We start from the raw sequence: 21,553 nt of genomic DNA on the forward strand, positions 1-21,553 counted from the left end.
CCCGATCCGCCTCAGAAGCCAGTCCGGAGCCCCCGAAGCAGTCCTGATCCGCCACGGGGCTGCCTCGGGGGTTGCCGATCCACCTCGGCGCCCAAGCCGATGTGAAATTCGGACCCTCCGAGGCAACTCGGAGTTTTCTGGGCACCCAGAAAACTCTTCCCACTTACCTGGTGCCTCCACCTTCCGCTACGGCGGGGGTACTTGGTAAGCACCCTCCGCCTCCTCCCCACTTACCTGCGTCCTCTGGATGCCGCCGCTGGCTTGCGTCCGGCGGCTTCCACTCCGATGACGCTGAAGCCCGGAAGTAGGCCACAGCCTACTTCCAAAGAAGGTGGGCCACAGCCTACTTCCAAAGAAGGTGGGCCACAGCCTACTTCCGGGCTTCAGCGTCATCGGAGTGGAAGCCGCCGGACGCAAGCCAGCGGCATCAGCAGCAGACACAGGTAAGTGAGGGAGGGGTGCTTACCTGCTGTCTCTGTTGCCATATTTCTTCTGGCAGCTTCTGGTGCCGCTTGAAATGTAAGGGAGTAGGCTGCGCAATAACTTTAAATCGTACGACCTACTCCCTTTCATTTCCAGTGGTGGTGGTGGCACTGGAAGCCACCAAAAGAAAGATGGCAGTGGCGACGGAGGCAGCAGGTAAGGAGACTGGTGGGGGGTGGGGCCAGCTCCGAAGCGCCGAGGTGGCCTGAAGCTTTGGAGCCAATTGACTTCGGCTTCGGGCCGCCTCGGCCTTCGCCCGAACCGCCTCGGATCCAGTTCAGAAGGGTCCGAACCACCCCAGTCTGCTTAGGATTTGGGGTTTGGGTCCGAGGCAGCGCACAGCTCTACTTTTTGCTATCTTCACTGGAATATAAAAGCAGAGGTGTACGATCAGAATACCTTTATAAAAGCTCTTTGATCAAGCTCACAATCCTGGGTCCAGAGAAGGTGGGCACAAATCAGCAACACTGGCATAAAGAAGAGGCTTGGAATCTGCAGGTCAAAGAAAACAAGGCTTCCCTTCACCACAGTAGTAATTTCCTTGCGTTGGTAATTGGGGAGGAACCTGCTCTCATTCTGGTTTGCATCGCAGCCTGCGGTCTGCCCAGTCATTTGTGGAGCAAGTGGTTGAACTGTGTGATAGCAGCCAGCTTTTGTTAATCATCTTGGATGTCCACTGCAAATCTAACAGATGTCTTGGTGTTTTGAGAACCTTCATTCAGGGTGTTACTGCCATAGACAAGATGGTTAATACCTGCTCACATATATGAATTTTGGTGTGGAAGTAAATCCATCTTGCTTTTAAGAAAAGCTTCTGAATATGTGTAATCTAAATGTTCCATGATGGATATATGTCAACTGGCACATTTAAACTATCTGGGTTCCATTGGTGGAAACACCTGTAACTTGACTCCAGTATAAATGTCCAATGTATTCATAAACAGGAAATTTATATAATTCGTGTGTGTGTGCGGTTCTTGTAACCCAGTTCCGTGGTTGTTACAGGTGGGATTCCAAGAAGCATACAGGATATGTGGGGCTGAAGAACCAGGGAGCAACCTGTTATATGAACAGCTTATTACAGACGTTATTTTTCACAAACCAGCTACGAAAGGTAAAGAAGGAGCGCTGTGGCTTCCTTGTCAATGTCAGTACTCAACTGAATTGGTTAGGTAATAATAGCAGGGACCTGCCATAGCTATTCAGCTACATTTCTTTGGGATTCTTTGGGTGGGATTGTGCAAGAGGTTACAGCTGAAACTCCTATCAGAGGATGTCATGTTTCCTGGTAACACCGGTTTGCAAATTGCTCTGCAGTGGGTGCTTATCGTGCCCTGCTTCTCCCACTGCAACCTTCTGCCTGGGCCATACCTTCTCCCCTTTGCTATTATTCCATTCCAGCAGCTGGTATAGCCTTGTGCTGTTTTCAGCTGTCAAGACTACACATAGTCATCACCGGGCACTTGGGCTGATGACACACACACGGGAAACCAGTCGCACAGGGCTGTTCTGGGCGCTGGGAGGCAGTGTTGGCAATAGAGATAATGGAGCTGGCAAACAAGGGCAAGAGGAGATAATTGCAGTTTCACTTGGTGGCTGTTGCCACTGGCGTCAAACAGGTTGCACCTCTGAGCTAGCAGGTACCACTTAACATTTCGGAGGTAGGCACTGCCTTCATTTCAAAGGTCCTCTAGCCTAAATTCATTCTGTCATTACAGCATTTGCATTGTGTTCCTTTGCAAATTTTGCCTTCAGACATCCAGGGTTTACCCCCCTCCCCCTCCCCCCAGCTGATATCTTTCAGTCTGAGTTGCGTTTGTGTAAGACTTTACTGAAAAGATTAATAGGCACGAGTTATTGAGTGATGCTGCTGGAAACAGCTGTCTCTTGTGTACAAAATCTGTGTGTGGGTATTGTCAATCTTCTTGGCCGTCTCTCTCGCTTCCACTCCCCACCCATGTGCTGCTCTTAACACACTACTGCGTTCTCTCAATCCGAAAGTAGTGCTTTGATCCTTTGGGATTGTAGTGAGCAAAGTGCTTCGTCTTTCTCTTACCCGGATTGCTCCATTCATGGTCTTGCAGTAAGCTAAGCACAATCAAAAAACTTCCCCAACCCGCCACCAGTTCGACTTCCTTGTCAGAGTTTTTTGGTTGAGCAATTACTGTTTGTTTTTCTTTGGCCTTTATGCACAAGAACTGCTCCTGATCTTTTTGCTTTGCTGTTTTGCATCTGGGAGCTTGATATTTTCCCTCCACTTGTCTTTCTGGTTCCTTTTGTGTTCTTTACCTTACTTCTGTTAAAAGGTCAAAGAAGACTTTCCTCCTTCCTCCATTTTTTTCCAGGCCCTCATTTGTATGTCTCTGAGGGCCTTGGAATATTGGCTGAGCCAAGTGAGAAGGGTGTGGTGTGGAGTGAGGGGCGAGCAAAACTAACATTGAAAAAGGGCAGTTGTGCGCGAGGAGAGAAGAGGGGAAAGAAGAAGCAGAAAGCGAGTGAAGGTGGAGGAAAGGGAAGAAAGGGCGGAGAAACCAGCAGCGAGGTGGAAAAGGAGGCAGTCTGCAGTTTAACACAGAGTTGCACCTCCACATGGAGAGACAAGCAACCAAAGGACTGAAGAACGAGGATAAACAGCTGTCGTTGGTCCAGCAAAGCTCACGTTGCTCTTCACAGAGAACTGTGGGTTGAAAGATTCATATTTGTGTTCATTGTTTTCTTCACTAAACCTTAAGTAAAGTAAATTCTGTTAAATCTATATTTTGTTTGTCCCTGGAGTGATTGTAAACTGCCCCTTCTCATCCTACTTATCGAAACCTGAAACATTTACATATGGCCATAGTTAGGGATTTGTATTCTGTATAAAACGTTAGAATTTGATATTGATAATTGAATCCAGTTGACTGAGAATGTCAGCTTTTCTTTCTTTTTTAAAAATTTCTTTAAAAAATAAAATTGCTGTACAGGTCACTGAAGCTTCTTCACTCCTCTGGAAATCTTACTCGGTCACTCCACAGTGCACTCCCCACATGCGTTCATTCCTGTCTTCACAACCATAGAAACTAGAAAGTTAACGAAAATAAACAAAATGGAGATGCTGAAAACTCAGTCCTGTGCGCATTCTTTAGTTTTTACTTTGGGCTCTTCCGGTTTTTTTCATTTCCCTTACCTGCTAGGTGAAGTTGACAGCATTGATTTTCTTTCTTCGTACCATTTTCCTTTATATTTTTCTTGTTTTCATGACTTCCTTTTCATTCACGACTTAGCTTTGGGCTTCTGAATCTCCTTCTCTTTATTGAATTTGAGTCTTGGCTTCCTTTTTCTTCTCAACTTGAGTGACTTGAATCTTCATATCGACTCCTTTTCAGGTCGCAACGAACACTCATAACTTGTTCTTCTCTTTCTATCTGCTTCTTCCCTCAACTAGTTGTAGTAATCATGAATCTTTATCTTTCAAATCATGAATCTTTATCTTTTTATTATCATTTCCTCTTGTCTCTTACTGTTATACATTCCTCTTCCTCTGCTCCCTTTCAATGTAAAATGCAGTCTCTACACTTCGATAACTTTTTCACTCTTCTGCTCAAGTTCATAATCTGTTCTACTCTTGATTCTGCTTTCTCTTGTCAATGTGCAAGACACATTAATATTTCTAAGATTTGTTCCTTTCTACTGACACTACCAAGTTGCTTGTTCATTCTCCTATAATTTCTCATCTTAAATATTGTAATACTCTTCATTTATTGATTGATTGCTCCCTTTTTTCATATTAATTTCAAGAGTGGTTCACTACCTAACTAAATAAAATTACACACTGTAAATAAACTGAAAAATAACAAGGAAGAAACAGCACAGCAGCTAAATTCATATAAAGGACAGGGAGAAAAGGGTTAATTTTCAAAGGCCAGCAGAAACAAAAAAAGTGATTGACCATTTTTGGAAAATTAGTAGGGATGAGGTTGAATGGATCTTTCTTGGTGGAGAAGTTGATGACATTTGGGTCATGATAGAGAAGGCCCTGCACGTAGTGGTGGCTACTCTAAAACATGGGCTCCTCAGAAGATCTTAAACACTTGTTAGGGAGACTTAGATTATTATTATTATTATTATTATTATTATTATTATTATTATTATTATTATTATTTATATAGCACCATCAATGTACATGGTGCTGTACAGAGTAAAACAGTAAATAGCAAGACCCTGCCGCATAGGCTTACAATCTAATAAAATCATAGTAAAACAATAAGGAGGGGAAGAGAATGCAAACAGGCACAGGGTAGGGTAAGCAGGCACAGGGTAGGGTAAAACTAACAGTATAAAGTCCGCACAACATCAAGTTTTAAAAGCTTTAGGAAAAAGAAAAGTTTTTAGTTGAGCTTGGTGGGAGAAGATAAGTCCTGAGAATATGAGGACCCAACCCATTGAGGGCTTGGGGAGAGCAATCCCATAGTCCCTGGAAGACCATCCTGGAGACCAGAGGATGATTCAAGGTCCCCTTCCCTTTCCCCCTCACAGTCACCATGGAAAGAAACATGCCAGCTGCTCCCTGAGGTTGAAATGAGTCCTTGGAGGGGGGGAAAGGGGGCGTTCTGGTGGGAGGGAAAAGGAGATGCCAGGATACAAGCAATCTTATTGCCTCTCCAATCCCAACCAGTGCACCCTCTCTAGATGGACTTATGTGTACTTTCTATATTAAACTTAAAATTCTGCTTCTCTGCTGTGGAGTGGCTTTAGGAGGCATGATGGAGGTGTGGATTTGTATCTCTCTCTGTTCCTCAGACTGCTTTGCTGTCTCCGGGGATCCCTGAGGGAGGGTCCTGCTGACTCACCTCTGTAGCTGACTCCTCTGCATCGAAATCCCTGTCTCAGGCATCTGGAGTCTAGGGCATAACGGGAATGAGATATGTGTAGAGAGGACTGGAGATGAGGCAAAAAAGGGATATTAAGGGCAGTCCTGTCCAGGGATTCTCCCCCCCCCCCCCCCCGCCACCCCTCAGTGCAGTATTGTACCAAAGAGTTCACTCAAGTACAAGCACCAAATGCCAATACACTGACAGGGGTCAATTAGGAGCCATTAGGATACCTTGACGATGAAGCTGTCAGCCTGATAAAAATAACTCTCCACTCTAAGCAGTATGATGAAAACATTGACTACTGCAAGGTACTTCCCCACTCTCTTCAATGTCCCCAGAATAACGCAGGCAGATGTTTGCCGATGTGACGATTTGTTTTTTGTTAGGATGAAATGGATGAATTGAGTAACGACATGAGCGATGAAACCCCTTTTTCCTTGGACCTCATTAAACTGTTTGCTTTTTTAGGCTGTGTACATGATGCCCACAGAAGGAGATGACTCATCAAAAAGTGTTCCTTTAGCATTGCAGAGAGTGTTCTACGAGCTTCAGCATAGCGACAAACCAGTAGGAACTAAGAAACTAACAAAATCTTTTGGGTAAGTGCTGGTAAGGTAACAACTAGCTCTTCACAGCTTAACCAAAGTTTCTGTCACTTGTCTGATCTGTTATTTACGATCTCCTAAATCTGGAGCCCATTATGGGTCGCATCTTATTCGAGTTGCAATCAGTTAATGGAATTTTAATTGAGTAATTGTAGGAATTTTAATTGGTGGATTTGTTGATTAAATTTCCATATAGGTAACTTCAATTTATGAACAAAGAAGCATGCACTATTTGTAGACGTTGTTGCAGGCACCTTATAAGAGGCATTTCTCTTTTGCGTGAAAGAAGGGAAAATGCTGCTTTTAAGATTGTGTTTGCCATCTGCATTTTTTATAAGCACTTAACATTGATATATATGGGCAATGTGCTCTCTCTCTCTCTCTCACACACACACACACACACACAGGTGAAAAGCAGCACAGCAGCAAAGCAACAAGAAAGGTCTGGATCCACTAAGGATGCATTCGGTCTCAAGTTAAAATATATAAGAAAGATAGATGGGCTAGCAACAGAGTAATTTCAAAATATTGAGCTAAATGTTTCGGTTTCTGCCCTCATCAGTAGCTGTACTTGTTAAATGGATACCAAGCGTGGCAGTTTGGAATGGTGGGAGATGAAAATTCCTAAGGAGAGGAGGGGAAGAAGTATGACTGGTATAATGCTTATGAATCCCCCCCGCCCCCCCAGATTAAGGCCAAATGGACTAAGAGTTCTGAGACTGTAGATCCGGAAGTTTTCCTTCTTGTCCACCATGTCAGCGTCCTTTGTTAATTCAGTCAGAGTAATTGTAAATCTGAGAGACGGTATGGTGAATTAAAATGTCTTACCCACAGGAAGGTATCCCTGGATGTTACAGATGCTCAGTTGATATTGTAATCAATAATGAGACTAAGGTATCTGCATTGTTGGAGATGTTCTTTATGTTAGTTAAACATCTTTTTAACACTTTTAACAGGCCCAGCATTGGGCAAAAGGCGGGATACAAATAAATATAATAATCTTGTTGTGACGTTTTCATAATTATTGCATATGCATTTTATCCTAACAGCCAAACTATATATAATGTTCTTCTTTAAATGGTTCGGACACCAGTGTAAATCAGATCATTGCATTACGTGCAAAAAGGCACTTCTTTTACTAGCACAGTTACAAACTAAACATATTGCGTTATTTATTTATTTATTTATTACATTTCTATACCGGCCGATAGCTGGAGCTCTCTGGGCGGTTCACAAAAATTAAAAACATTCAAAGTATAAAACAACAGTATAAAACCATAATATAAAATACAATATAAAAGCTCAACCAGATAAAAATAGCAGCAATGCAAAATTACAAATTTAAAACACCAAGTTAAAATTTATTTATAGACAGTTAAAATGCTGGGAGAATAAAAAGGTCTTCACCTGGCGTCTAAAAGCATATAATGTTGGTGCCAAGCAAACCTCCTTAGGGAGCCCATTCCACAGTTGGGGTGCCACAGCAGAGAAGGCCCTCCTCCTGGTAGCCACCTGCCTCACTTCCTTTGGCAGGGGCATGCAAAGAAGGACCCCTGAGGATGACCTTAGGGTCCGGGCAGGTACATACGGGAGGAGGCGTTCCTTCAGATAACCTTCTGCATTAGACAGTCGGTAATATGCACTTCCGCTAATGTGGTTTATTTATTTTCATGTTAAAAAATGGCTATCATATGCAATATGTAGGGAATATTACAGTGGACCTAAAACCAAGGTTCCCTAACCACAAATCTGGATTCTTACTGAAAAATTAAAGCAGCCTTTTGTAAGACATTTCAGCTCACCTGCACATAGTTTCCCAGATTTGCAATTGCAAGGTCCCACTAATCCACCTTGATCGAGTTCTACTCCAAATTAAAATGATTGTTTTGAGGCACCTGGAGTCTGGAATGTGACCTGGGTCAAGGCAGCATGAGCCCTGCTCCTTGCTTCCACCCTTGGCGGTGGCCTCGGTGAGGGATAGGGGGTGTTGGGATGTAGGATGCAAGTCATGTTGGAGAAAGGGCTGGGACTCTCCGTCACTCCCCCACATGCTAAAGCGGGCGGGCCTTTCGGTTACAAATAAAAGCATTGCAAGACCATCGTTGGTACCCGCAAGAGCAGATGGCTGAGCCAGTGTGGTGAAGTGATTAGAGTGTTTGACTGGGAGCCAGGAGATCCGGGTTCTAGCCCCCAGTCGGCCATGGAAACCCTCTGGGTGACTTTGGGCCAGTTACAGAGTCTCAGCTCAGCCTACCTCACAGGGTGGTGGTTGTGAGGATAAAATGGAGAGGAGGAGGATTATGTATGCTGTCTTGGATTCTTGAAGGAAAAACAGATGGGATGTAAATGTAATAAATAAATTGCATTTCTGGCTAGGTCTTAGCCCTCTGCAGGTGTTCTTCATCATTCTAGGCTCTCTACACAGGAGGAGGGAGGGCAGGTGGGGAAGGGTGTGCTAGCTCCATTCTGTCCATCGCTGACCTCATCACCCATCTCATGTTGAGAGCGAACGTCTCTTTCCATGGAGGCTCGCTGCGTGATGTAGAATCCTGATTTTCCAGGTTTTCCACTTTGGGTGGGAAGATTTTCCTGATTTCCTTTTTTTGTCAAAGCAACACATGCCCCCGTTCTAGTTACGTGGTCACATAGACTGTCAAACACACATTTGTCCCTGCAAAGAGATCAAACATTGGCTTTGCTGATATCTGAAGGGAATGTTTCTGAGGCATTTCTTGTTCTGGGTTTTCAGTTAGTTGCACCTTCTTTATTCTTGCCTGCCCTTCTTGTTAGTGCACATAACCAAATATTTATGATATTTCTCAGTTGTTTTCAAATGTTATCGTTTTGTAAGTGACCCTTTTTGTTTCACTTTTCAATGAAGATGGGAGACTTTAGACAGCTTCATGCAACATGACGTTCAGGAACTGTGTCGAGTGGTACGTGTTCTTTCCCCTTCTTCTCTTCAGGGTATTTGTACAGAGTTAGATGCCAATTATGCATAGGGAAAGCTTCAAGAGTGAAGCTTTCCTGCACGAGCCCCATTGAAATGAACAGAAGGTGCAGAAAAGTTCCCACTCTTTTCCCTGGGTTTATGTAGAATCGCTTCCTGCAGGATTAGCCCCTAGGTCATCACTGCTAATACTTCAGGTTCAGCTTTGGAATCAGCCTTGATCGTCCTTTCTCAGCCCTGGAATTTGGGCAGTCATTAGCATGCTGTGCGTGTGCAGAGTGTTATTCATTTCGCAGCCAGCCATTTGCGGTCACTGAGTTGATGGGCATGGGGCAGTACATATGCCTCCAGCCCTTGCCACTGGTGGCCACTGTGTAGCAGTTCCAGGGGCACATGCAAAAACAAGCAGAAAATGAGTATTTCCATTCATTCCGTCGGTTGCCCCAGTAGTGCTGCATAGCGGCCGCCAGCCTGCCTGGGTCCGTCCACACAAGGGTACTGTTGGATCCAACCCATGGTGTCCAGGCAGGCTCGCCTAGCACCTCTCCCTCTAGAAGATAACCACTACTGAAACTAGATTTTGGGGATGAAAGATGAGCCTTTTGTGGTGTGGCGGTGGCAATTTGTTGGTCAGGGTAACAAATGCCATTAAATGCAAGAATCATAGAATAGCAGAGTTGGAAGGGGCCTACAAGGCCATCGAGTCCAACCCCCTGCTCAATGCAGGAATCCACCCTAAAGCATCCCTGACAGATGGTTGTCCAGCTGCCTCTTGAAGGCCTCTAGTGTGGGAGAGCCCACAACCTCCCTAGGTAACTGATTCCATTGTCGTACTGGTCTAACAGTCAGGAAGTTTTTCCTGATGTCCAGCTGGAATCTGGCTTCCTTTAACTTGAGCCCGTTACTCCGTGTCCTGCACTCTGGGAGGATCGAGAAGAGATCCTGGCCCTCCTCTGTGTGACAACCTTTTAAGTATAACATAGAAGTGTGAAGAAACTACTTACAAGAGGCAAATCAACATATTGTGTAAATACCTTTCCCAGTAAGTAGTGGATCTTCTAATTGTTTTTATTGAGAAAATGTCACTCTGAAACATTCAAGAGCTTTCAGCTAGAATTAAAACTTTTATTTTAGTGCCTGGATGGGAGGTCACTGGGAGCCGTGCCCTGAGCTTTCTGAAGGGAACAGCAAGATACCTAAATCAAATAGATGGGCATTTCTGATGCAAGATTTCTGTTTTCTTTCAGTTGCTTGATAATGTTGAAAACAAAATGAAAGGCACCTGTGTAGAAGGCACCATCCCTAAATTATTCAGGGGGAAAATGGTGGTATGTATTTCGTTTGTAAGCTAGGGTGTGTGGGCGTGGTGAGGTATGGCTAGCTTCTCTTGCTTGGTATCTCACTGTTCTGTTTTCTTTCTAGTCGTATATTCAGTGCAAACACGTAGACTATCGGTCTGAACGAATAGAGGATTATTATGACATCCAACTAAGTATAAAGGGAAAGAAAAATAGTAAGTGTATCTTATCTGTTTAGAAATTCACCTCCTTTAATACACTCCCTGGTGTTCAGCCTGCTCTACCTTGTCGTGAATTAATTCCCCAGCACATCCACACACACACCAGGCTCAATTTAGCCCAGAAACCCTGAGGGACCCTTCCCCCTTTCTCTCTCTCTCTCTCTTTCTCTCTCTCTCTGGCTTGACTCGTTTGAACCGAGAACCTTTTAAGGAGCACCAACTTTGTCGCAATTTCTGCTTGAGGCAAGGGGTTGAACAGTGTCCTCTGGGACACCTCTAACTCTTTGATTCCTGTTCAACGTGACAAGTTGTTGGCTGAACGCCCCTCCCCTTTGGGAAACGTTAATGTTTGATCCATTGACTTGAATGCAGTTTTCCCCCTGCCCTCCATTCTACCCATTGGACAAACAGGAGTTTTTGTTGCAGCGTAGGGACGCAGTTGCCTTCATGTAAATGTCGTACCACCTGGATCAGATGTTTAGATTCTTCCTATAGGGATGGGAATGGGCCTGTGTTATTAATGTCTAACTATGCTCGCCGGCTTGTCTTCACTGCCTGATCGTGACACGAACCAAAACAATTAAACAGAAGCGGTCACTCCGGTTCTTAATTTTGTCTAGCAGCAGAAGAAAAGATGCTGTAACACGAACCACGTAGAACAAATTTTCTTTAAAATGTGCAATAGAGTAGGGAGTGAGGTTTTAAAAAAGTATTTCTTACTGTTTGCAAATGGAGCCTGTGTAACTGGGAAACCACTCTTTTTCGTATCCTTTTCTTTTTCAGTATTTGAATCCTTCATTGTTTACGTTGCAGTGGAACAGCTAGATGGGGATAATAAATACGATGCAGGAGAACATGGTTTGCAGGTATGATAGACCTGGTCCGGAATAGCTCTCGCTGCTAAAGAACTTGTTGCTTTTGTTTTGTGTGTGAAATACCTTGTTTCAGTGCGTAATGGTTAATTAATTCCGTTCATACATGTATTTCTTTTATCATGCAGGAAGCAGAAAAAGGTGTAAAGTTCCTAACATTGCCACCTGTGTTGCACCTACAACTCATGAGGTTCATGTATGACCCTCAGACTGACCAGAACATCAAGATAAACGATAGGTAATAAATCTTGTATTAAAGCCAAAGCCAAGATATGGTGAAATAAGTGATTGTCAGAATTCTAGCTTGTGGCATTTAAATTTCTTTTGAAGAGATGAGGAACAAGGTAATGATGATGCCTAAGAAACCGACACATTTAGTCCTGCAGTGGGTTTAGTCATTTATCGCCATACAGCGATGGTGATAGATGGTGCATCATACCCAATGCATTGATGTCAAGAGACTACTTTTTCAGATCAAGTGCAGTCCTGTGCTTAATTAGACGTGCTTAAATCTAGAATGGGTTGGCAGCTCACGGTGCTGGGCTCACAGTACCGGCACAAGGTGTGCCTTAACCATCTTGTGCCAGCTGGGAGGTGTGCTGAGAAAATTGCACTCCCTCCACAGTTTTTAAAGAGAAAGGCTGTAGCTGAGTGGTTTAGCACACACACACACACACACACACACACACACACACACACACTGCATGCAGAAGGTCCCAGGTTTGATCCCTGGCATCTCCAGGTAGGGCTGGAAAAAAACACCTGCCTGAAATCCTGGAGAGTCGCTGCTGCCAGTCAGTGTTGGCAGTACTAAGCGTAGGTTGGAAAAGAGATGTTCAGCTTCACTCTGCATATGTTTTGCAGGCTGTCCCTTTCGTTGTTGCTACATTAGCTGAGGCTTGTGTTGTAACAGCTAAAATTTGAGATGGGGCTGATATTATTATTATTATTATTTATTTATATAGCACCATCAATGTACATGGTGCTGTACAGATTATACACAGTAAATAGCAAGACCCTGCCGCATAAGCTTACAATCTAATAAAGTTGTAGTAAACAATAAGGAGGGAAAGAGAATGCAAACAGGCACAGGGAAGTGTAAACAGGCACCGGGTAGGGTGAAGCTAACAGTATAGAGTCAGAACAAACTCAATATTTAAAAGCTTTAGGGAAAAGAAAAGTTTTTAGCTGAGTTTTAAAAGCTGTGATTGAGTTTGTAGTTCTCAAGTGTTCTGGAAGAGCGTTCCAGGCGTAAGGGGCAGCAGAAGAAAAAGGACGAAGCCGAGTAAGGGAAGTGGAGGTCCTTGGGCAGGCGAGAAGCATGGCATCAGAGGAGCGGAGAGCACGAGCGGGGCAATAGTGTGAGATGAGAGAGGAGAGATAGGCAGGAGCTAGACCGTGAAAAGCTTTGAAGGTCAACAGGAGAAGTTTATATTGGATTCTGGAGTGAATTGGGAGCCAATGAAGAGATTTCAGAAGTGGAGTGACATGGTCAGAGCGGCGGGCCAAGAAGATGATCTTAGCAGCAGAGTGATGTGAATGTACATGGATTTAGAGTCACTGGAGTTACATCCTGGCCTGTGCACTGTTGCGTAAAAACCTGCCCTTGGTTCTCCACTGGATTTTTACCTGCAGTGCTTGGAGCTGATAGCCTGGTCTCAAAGCTGGCACTAGCAAAACTACAACTTGAGCATGACCTTTGGCAACATCTCATAGATTTAGCTGCAGGAAATGTTTGCATCAGTAACACTTTGAACCTGTGAACCTGATAGTGCAACTGAAAATCAAAGATGATGTATTTATGATTTGTTACACTCTTTCTTGTTCCAAAAGAAACTTACTTATCTGCATTCATTCTCAGGCAAATCATTTTTTCTTTTCCTTTCCTTTTTTTTTAAAAAAAAAAGATTTGAATTTCCAGATCAGTTGCTTCTTGATGAATTTTTGCAAAAAACAGACCCTAAAGATGCTGCAAACTACATACTTCATGCAGTGCTAGTACACAGTGGAGATAACCATGGTGGACATTATGTTGTTTACTTGAACCCTAAAGGGGATGGAAAAGTAAGTAATGGGGGAAAAAACCCCAGCTAACTCTTAACTATTTCTTTACAGAGCTGTAGTGCCGGTTCCTGTTAAAGCCCTGCTGAAAATCCTTTAATAAAGCAACTTTGGAACTTTGTAGCAGCTGCCATCCCACAGGATTCCGTTTCGGGGTTGGGGGGGCAATAGGGAGTGGGGAGCTAATTTCTGTACATCTGGAAATTTGCTTCTGTACTTTTGACACATGGGGCAATATTGCCTACTTTATTTGGCATTCTGCTATGGTTTACTGCAAGTATGGAAATAGAACCAAACTGAGCTTTTAGAAAATACCATTAAATGCTTTGAGTTGAGGTGAGAACCAGTGGTATCCCTGGCTGCCGTTGCTTGTTTCTAGAGAAAGATTTATTTATTTATTTATTTATTTATTACATTTTTATACCGCCCAAAAGCCAAAGCTCTCTGGGCGGTTCACAAATATTAAAACCATGAAAAGCGTAAAACAACCAACAATATAAAAACATGAATACAAAATACAATATAAAAAGCACATCCAGGATTAAAACCGCACAGCAAAAATTGATATAGGTTAAAATAACTTTGAGGACATGTTTGAGTTCCTAGCAAATGCAATAAAGTAAGCATTTTGCAGACTACATTATATCCCTTATTTAAAGAACAGTTCACATTCTTGGTTTGGTTTTTGTTCTGTTCTATGGAGATAGGGGAAGAGGCCCTCCTTCATGTAGCGATTGGATATGAGCTCAAGCCTCCTAGGTTCATGGCCAACTCTCTGTTGACCTGACCGTGGTGCACCTTGCACTGAATTTCTCTCTTTGGTACTCTCTGTTTGTGATCAGTCATTTTGTGGATAAATATATTATTCTTCGTTGAAATTAGCTCCTCCAAAACATCTAAGGCCTGCTATTTCTAAAGTCTGTTCCCACTCATCACCACATTCATGTTTTTACTGATCTATCACTGTGAGAGATGGTGGCATGGGAGAAATTCTGAGCTGTATTTTTTCCAAGTGTATCTGGGCTCATTTATTAAAATTTAGTCCAAGGAGAAAAGGATAGTATTTATCTGCGTTAGTGATTTTGAGTACACGACAGGTATGGTGTCTCTTTTCTTTTGCAGATGAATCAACCCGAGTTTAAAGAAAATGAAAATGGTGTTGGTAGCGTGGCTTTAGTCAAGGCTTGCTCTGATGAGGATTCCAAAATAGTGTTGAAATACGTTGTCTCAAATGTCAGAATTCAAATCGCTAAATGAATACTTTGAATAAGGACCTGTATTCTGTGTATCATCAAATAGTAGTTAATATGTACAAATGAGAGCATTTTATTACAGGGAGATGGTTGTTCAGTTTTCTTTTTGTACCGTAACATTCTTAATGAAAGAGAAATTTTAAGGGATTTCACCACAAAGCTAGAAGTATCCAAATTCAGAAGTGTTTCTGAACCATACATTTTAGGTGTTGTAAAGACATTTGTAATTTAGGTCATGCATATGATAACTCTTATCAAATGTTGTGTTTTTGTTATTTTTCCTTTACAGTGGTGTAAATTTGACGACGACGTTGTATCTAGATGTACAAAAGAAGAAGCAATTGAACATAACTACGGAGGCCATGATGATGACTTATCTGTACGGCACTGTACCAATGCGTATATGTTGGTTTATATCAGGGAGTCAAAATTAAGTACGTATTTATTCAGTCGTAGGGCTTGTCTTTCAAAACGTAAAGTGCATATTTACAGTGAGCCTCCCCAAGTCAAGAAAAACGCACAATCGTTCACAGTTGTATTTAACAGCTGCTTTACACATTCCGTTATGAAGTGTGTACATGCAAAGCTAAAATGTTTAAAGGGAGGCGATACAAAATACTGAAAAGTGTGAACAATTACTTTATTGCTTAATTTCTTAAAAATAGAAGCTCTTGCATATGTAAAACGCCTTAGAATCCTTCACTCCTAAGTAGTCTTAAAACACCAGCTTTGACTTCCAGTATTGATTTGAAATCCCAGCTGCATTTACTGAGGAAGGCAGAAGCTGAAACATTTTATCAGTGTTAAACCTATCCCTGGTTGGTGTCGTGGGCTGTCCCACACTAGAGGCCTTATAGGCCCCTTCCAACTCTACTATTCTATGATTCTATGAATTTACAGTTTCAAAAGTTCCACTGAATAATATATAAATTCATAGAATAGTAGAGTTGGAAGGGGCCTATAAGGCCTCTAGTGTGGGAGAGCCCATGACCTACCTAGGCAATTGGTTCCATTGTCGTACTGCTCTAACATCAGGACGTTTTTCCTGATGTGCAGCTGGAATCTGGCTTCCTGTAACTTGAGCCTATTATTCCGTGTCCTGCACTCTGGGATGATCAAGAAGAGATCCTGGCCTGCCTCTGTGTGACAACCTTTTAAATATTTGAAGAGTGCTATCATGTCTCCCCTCAATCTTATCTTCTCCAGGCTAAACATGCCCAATTCCTGTATATCCAAATGACAATATCATCTTGCTTCAGTAGCGGTTGGGCCATTTTAAATCATAGCATGGTATTTCAGTTGCTCAGGTTCTTATCCACAAATGCAACTAAACAATATTATGGATGAACAAATTGCCCAATGAACAGTTGCAGACAGCTTACACTGTATGTTTTTCTTGCTCAAACTGAAACAAAGTCAGAAATACTGAATTCTACTTTTATCCGTAGACACACAGAGCTGCCTTACACAGTCAGACCCATTAGCCTATCTCGCCCCTCTCCCCAGTCTGACCGGCATGGCTTTCCAGCATCTCAAGTAGGGATCTTTCTTGCCTCCTAATTAAGATTGAATCTGGGACCCCATGCATTCGCAGCTCCGTGCGCCACGCCAGTAAATACCCCCACGCATCCCAATAGTAAATAGTGTCAGACTACAACTACGGTACCATAATACTGCTTTCTGATTGTTGCAGTTATCGAATTCCTAAGAGTCTTGTGGCACCTTAAAAGGCTAACACCGTTTATTGTGGCATAAGCTTTTGTGAACTGGAGTTCACTTCATCACACACACAGAGTGATAACACTTCATACACCAACTGAAGGTTATGCCACAATAAAGTCATTCGTTTTTAGAGTGCCACAAGACTCCTAGTTGTTGTTATAGTGACAGGCTTACGTGGCTCTGGAAATTATCATTACAAAGAGTCCCAAAAGAAAGAAGCCTCTGTTGACAGTTCTTTGTACACCTATACAAATGGATTGAACATGTCCATATGAATCAACATTTAACCCTAAGTGAGAGTGAGATTTTGCAGTTGGGGGATAGGATAGGGCAAACGTCCTCAATGTGGTGCCCTCCAGACATTTTGACTACAATGCCTATCAACCCCAGCCATCATGGCCAATGGTTAGGATACTGGGAGTTGTAGTGCAAACATCTGGAGGGCGCCAGGTAAGGAAGGCTGGAATAGGGAATTAAGTGGTGGTGGTGATAATTTAACTTTATGCTACACTACATGTTGCCAAATGGGCCTCTTGAAAGAGCAGCCTTTATTTTGGGGGGGTTGTATTGAAAGGGGCAATTTGGCTACATGTGTCTTCAAGGAATTACTCCTGTAAGATGCCCATCATGCAATTCTTCTAAAACCAAACAAAACTCCACCTATGTGAATAAGCATGTGCAGAAATTGCAATAAAACACGAGATCTTTAGAGACCCGTTGATATTATGGATGTTCTGAAAGCAAAGGAATATTCTACAAAAGTACTGAGGCTGTATTTCTATGAAGTAAGGAATATGGCTAGAAATTATCTTAGGGAACAAGAAGAACAGGCAGGTAGGCGAATAATACCAATGAAATACGATGAATACGAAGGGTCTCTAGGGAATGTTATTTAAATTTTTTGTCTTTTGTAAAAAAAAAAACACAAAAAAGTCTGAGACTACTTTTTGCTTATGAGGGAGGGTGAAACGTTAGGGAAATATTGTTCATAACAAACTGACAGGAAACAAGCTGTCTTTGTTGACGGCAGACATGTTTTTGGCCCATGGAGAGGCATACAAAGGCTGGATTAGTGTGGAACAGAGGTCAAGGAAAAACTACTGCTACTTGGCTTCCTGCTTTGGTAATTCAGGTAAGTGCTGTGTGACTTGATGAGAGGCAACAGTCAAAAGATATATGGGCAGCTCTGTGCCCGTCTCTTCAAACCCACACTTCTGGAAAGGGCCCTCTTCCAGGCCTACAAGGGCAGGCTCGCTACAGACTTGACAAGGAGAAAAAACACCCCCATCATTCCTCAAATATCTCCCTGCCTTTGGCCAGGGAAGAGGTTTTGCAGAGGGGCTTCCTGGTGAAAGGTTCCTCCCTTCCCACCACGTTTGAGCAGTGAGGAAGTTTTGGGGAGGGAGCCCAGCCGGATGTAATGTGGTAGGATCATAGAATCATAGAATAGCAGAGTTTGAAGGGGCCTACAAGGCCATCGAGTCCAACCCACTGCTCAATGCAGGAATCCACCCTAAAGCATCCCTGACAGATGGTTGTCCAGCTGCCTCTTGAAGGCCTCTAGTGTGGGAGAGCCCACAACCTCCCTAGGTAACTGATTCCATTGTCGTACTGCTCTAACAGTCAGGAAGTTTTTCCTGATGTCCAGCTGGAATCTGGCTTCCTTTAACTTGAGCCTGTTATTCCGTGTCCTGCACTCTGGGAGGATCGAGAAGAGATCCTGGCCCTCCTCTGTGTGACAACCTTTTAAGTATTTGAAGAGTGCTCTCATGTCTCCCCTCAATCTTCTCTTCTCCAGGCTAAACATGCCCAGTTCTTCTCTAGGAGAAGCAATTAGCAAGCCTCAAGCTGACAGATAATAGCATTCTGTGTGTTGCCCATTGGCTTGGGATGGGACTAATCTGTGTGTGCATAACTTAACACATCTTGAATGAGAAACAAATCTGTATTTCCCCCCACGGTAGCATTAGACATGATTATGCTTTGAAACAGCAGCGTACACCTTTAATGCAAGCAGAGCACTCTGTGTTTGAAAACGAGCCAACCCGTCAAAATCCACAGAAAATCACCAAGTCAGAAATGCCAGGTGTTCATTGCTAGAGCAATCGTGTGCTGTTTTTCTATGGGTTACGGAATTTGAAAAGGATTTTTTTTTAATGATGTAGCTTCTTTTTACAACGTCAACAAGTGCTACTGTTTGTATCTTGTAGGTGAGGTTTTGCAGGCAGTCATGGACCATGATATCCCTCAGCAATTAGTGGAACGGCTGCAAGAAGAGAAGAGAATAGAGGCTCAAAAGAGGAAGGAGAGGCAAGAAGCCCACCTCTACATGCAAGTGCAGGTCAGTGTGGACGTAGAGCAACCCCTGGATGTTCTGCTTTGCATGTATTTCTGTCCGTTTATGTCTTGTTGATGATCTTCTTCACCTTTGCATCCCAACCTTCCTCCAAGGAGCTCAGGATGGTTGGTGGCCGCGGGGTGTCGGTTGCTCCGCTTTATGCTCTCCCCAGACCCTTGAGCTTGGTTAGGCTGAGAGAGAGTGAGAGAGAGAGAGAGGTTGGCCCAGGATCAGCATTCCAGCTGTGTGGGGATTTGTGTTCTGATCTCTCAAGCAACCTGCCGCACCACATTATAGAAATCTAGGACTCTGGTGAAAGCCATGAAACTGGACTTGATGCTGTATTCCATTGCTATCTACTTTCTGCCAGTCCACAGTGTCCAGTGCTGCTGGGGCCTTCACCCGCCCACTTCACTTGTGTTTGCTGTTCACAGTGGCCAACACTACCCAAGTCCTGGCACTGTTTTCTTTAGAATTACACAACTACTCATGCTTAGTAACATTCTCCCAAGTTCTCAAAGCACTTTGTGTGAGTTATTTCTCTGGACCAGGGATAGGCCCCCCAGGTGCTTTGGACTCCCAGCAACCCAAGCCAGCATGGAACATGGTAAGGAGTTATAAAAGGTGTAGTCCAAAACATCTGGAAGGCTCCAGGTTGCCTAGACCTTACAGAAATTTTGTTAATACGAGGTGGTTTTATCCTTGTGGCATAGAGCGAGGGAGAGTGTCTTGCCTAAGATTGTGGATTTATAGCACTGTTGACATGTCAGTCAGGAACTTACAGGACATAGCTCACGCTTACTGTGCTACGTGAAAAGAAGGGAGAAGCAGGTTCTCGGGATGCAACGCATGTATTGATACAAAGCCCAACGCGTTTCGGCCTGTGTCTTTTCAAAGGCCTTCTTCAGGGGGTTGTCAGAAGAAGTCTGCAGATTTTCCTCTAACACTGGGCTGTGTCATCTGGTACTCGTTGGCACTTACTGTGCGACGCCAATTCTCACTCCATGCATTTGTGCAGGGGCTTGTGCTGCTGCAATTGGGGGGTGGGGGTTGCATGAACATTTCAGCAGAGATGGTTTCCTGACTGCCTTACCTGAGAATGCTTATCCCCTTTCATTTGCTGCAGGATACAGCCATCTTGTGGTTTTCAGGTGCCTAAAAGGTCCATTAGATGCCACCACTTTTAGGTTTTCACAGCCTCCCGTCAGGATAGTACGGCAGTCGACGCATGTTCTCCTGTGCTATGCAGATAGTGAGAAGGTGTAAACACAGCTGTGATGCTGGATCCTAAGTGGGGTCTTGGTATTGGTACTGAGAAACAAATGGCCCTCTTATGCTGCGGGGCACCATTCTCTCAGATAAGACCTCATACGCACCCAGATGACAGCTACAATCCTCAGAGAACCGCAATGCCGCCATGAAGAAGCTCAGCAGCGGGCCTTCTGTGTAGCCCACCCTCTGGAAAACCCTCCCTCATGTGGTTCGGGAGGCAGGAAATGTAACATCTTTTAAACGCCTCCTGAAAGCATACCCTTTTACACAGGCTTTCCCTGGATTTTAACTGAGTTGGTTTCATATCGCCTTTTTAAACTTTTAATATTTTAAATTTATCTGCCACTGTTGTATTCTATGGTTTTAATTGTGCGCTGCCCAGAGAGCCTCGGCTAACGGGCAGTATAAAAATGTAATAAATAAATACATAAAGCAAAAAGATAGGCTTAAACTCCATTTGTGGGCTAATGTAATTACGTAGTCATTCCATTAACAAATTGCCTATGTCGTTTCAGATAGTCACAGAGGACCAGTTCTGCGGCCATCAAGGCAATGACATGTATGATGAAGAAAAAGTGAAATACACTGTGTTCAAAGTGTTGAAAAATTCGACACTTGCAGAATTCGTTCAAAACCTTTCTCAAACAATGGTAATCTTTGTGTGAGGCCCCAGCCGTCCTGTTGTGTACACTTCGCACAGCATCATTTGTGCCCGCCCTGTGTAATAGGTGCTTTTAATAACAGTGTAATGGCTAACGTCTTCCCTAATATGTGTGTGTGTGTGTTTTCCTCTGTAGGGCTTTCCACAAGATCAAATTCGGTTGTGGCCAATGCAAGCCCGAAGTAATGGGACGAAAAGGCCGGCCATGTTAGACAATGAAGCTGATGGCAATAAAACTGTGAGTATGCATTAGAAGGAATATTAATTCTGATTTTTAATGCGTTGCTTATTGCATTCAACAGTAAAAATGTACCTGTGAAATACGAGATTCTATTTCTTATTTTAATGCCTTAGGTTAGGGTCCCCATCTTGTGCATGCTTAAGGACATTTTTTCATTTGAAATTTCAATGGAAGTCCTGGTTATATAACATGTTAAATAGGCTGTCGGTGTAATTTTATTGTTACTCCCCCAAAGTGATTAATCACTAACCTCTCGATAAGGGGGCGGGGGGCTAGGTATTCTAGGACTTGTGTAGAGGTGCGGTGTAAGGGAAAGTCTGCTGCCAGAAATATATGGCTTTGTTGAAAATGTTTGGCTTAATGCAGTCTGATATTTAGAGGGTGAAAAAAGCAAAGTAAAATAATTTTGCATTAAAATAAGGGGAGGGAAAAGGAGAAAAATATATAACAGGATCTTAATAAAGTCAAAACCTGGCTTTTTATAGACATGTCTTTGGGAAAATGCGTTATCTCAGAGGGGCCTAAGCTACACCAGGCAGGATAGTGCACTATGAAAACAGTATATAAAAGGCAGGAGCCACACGACTGCTTTATAGCGGTATTGAAGTGCACTGACAACTGTTGGGCCCCATTGACACAGCATATATATTTCATAGTGTTATATCCTGCTTCGTGTGGCTCCTGCCTTTTATATACTGCTTTCATACCACAATATCCTGTTTG

The 21,553-nt window shown here is 43.3% G+C and overlaps 1 protein-coding gene across 2 annotated transcripts in view; it reads left to right on the plus strand.

Moving 5' to 3' along the window:
* Positions 1–21,553, plus strand: part of USP7 (ubiquitin specific peptidase 7) — an 86,181-nt gene that overhangs the window by 47,416 nt on the left and 17,212 nt on the right. For both annotated transcript variants that reach the window (XM_063143539.1, XM_063143540.1), the window contains exons 6-17: positions 1,489–1,597; positions 5,805–5,935; positions 8,823–8,877; positions 10,139–10,219; positions 10,314–10,404; positions 11,194–11,276; positions 11,411–11,520; positions 13,190–13,346; positions 14,886–15,030; positions 18,529–18,659; positions 20,444–20,578; positions 20,726–20,827. In XM_063143539.1, the coding sequence (XP_062999609.1) occupies positions 1,489–1,597; positions 5,805–5,935; positions 8,823–8,877; positions 10,139–10,219; positions 10,314–10,404; positions 11,194–11,276; positions 11,411–11,520; positions 13,190–13,346; positions 14,886–15,030; positions 18,529–18,659; positions 20,444–20,578; positions 20,726–20,827 (1,330 nt within the window). The remainder of the gene's footprint in view (positions 1–1,488; positions 1,598–5,804; positions 5,936–8,822; positions 8,878–10,138; positions 10,220–10,313; positions 10,405–11,193; positions 11,277–11,410; positions 11,521–13,189; positions 13,347–14,885; positions 15,031–18,528; positions 18,660–20,443; positions 20,579–20,725; positions 20,828–21,553) is intronic.

The sequence above is a fragment of the Elgaria multicarinata genome, chromosome 17, assembly GCF_023053635.1.
Source record: "Elgaria multicarinata webbii isolate HBS135686 ecotype San Diego chromosome 17, rElgMul1.1.pri, whole genome shotgun sequence".
Taxonomy (NCBI): domain Eukaryota; kingdom Metazoa; phylum Chordata; class Lepidosauria; order Squamata; family Anguidae; genus Elgaria; species Elgaria multicarinata.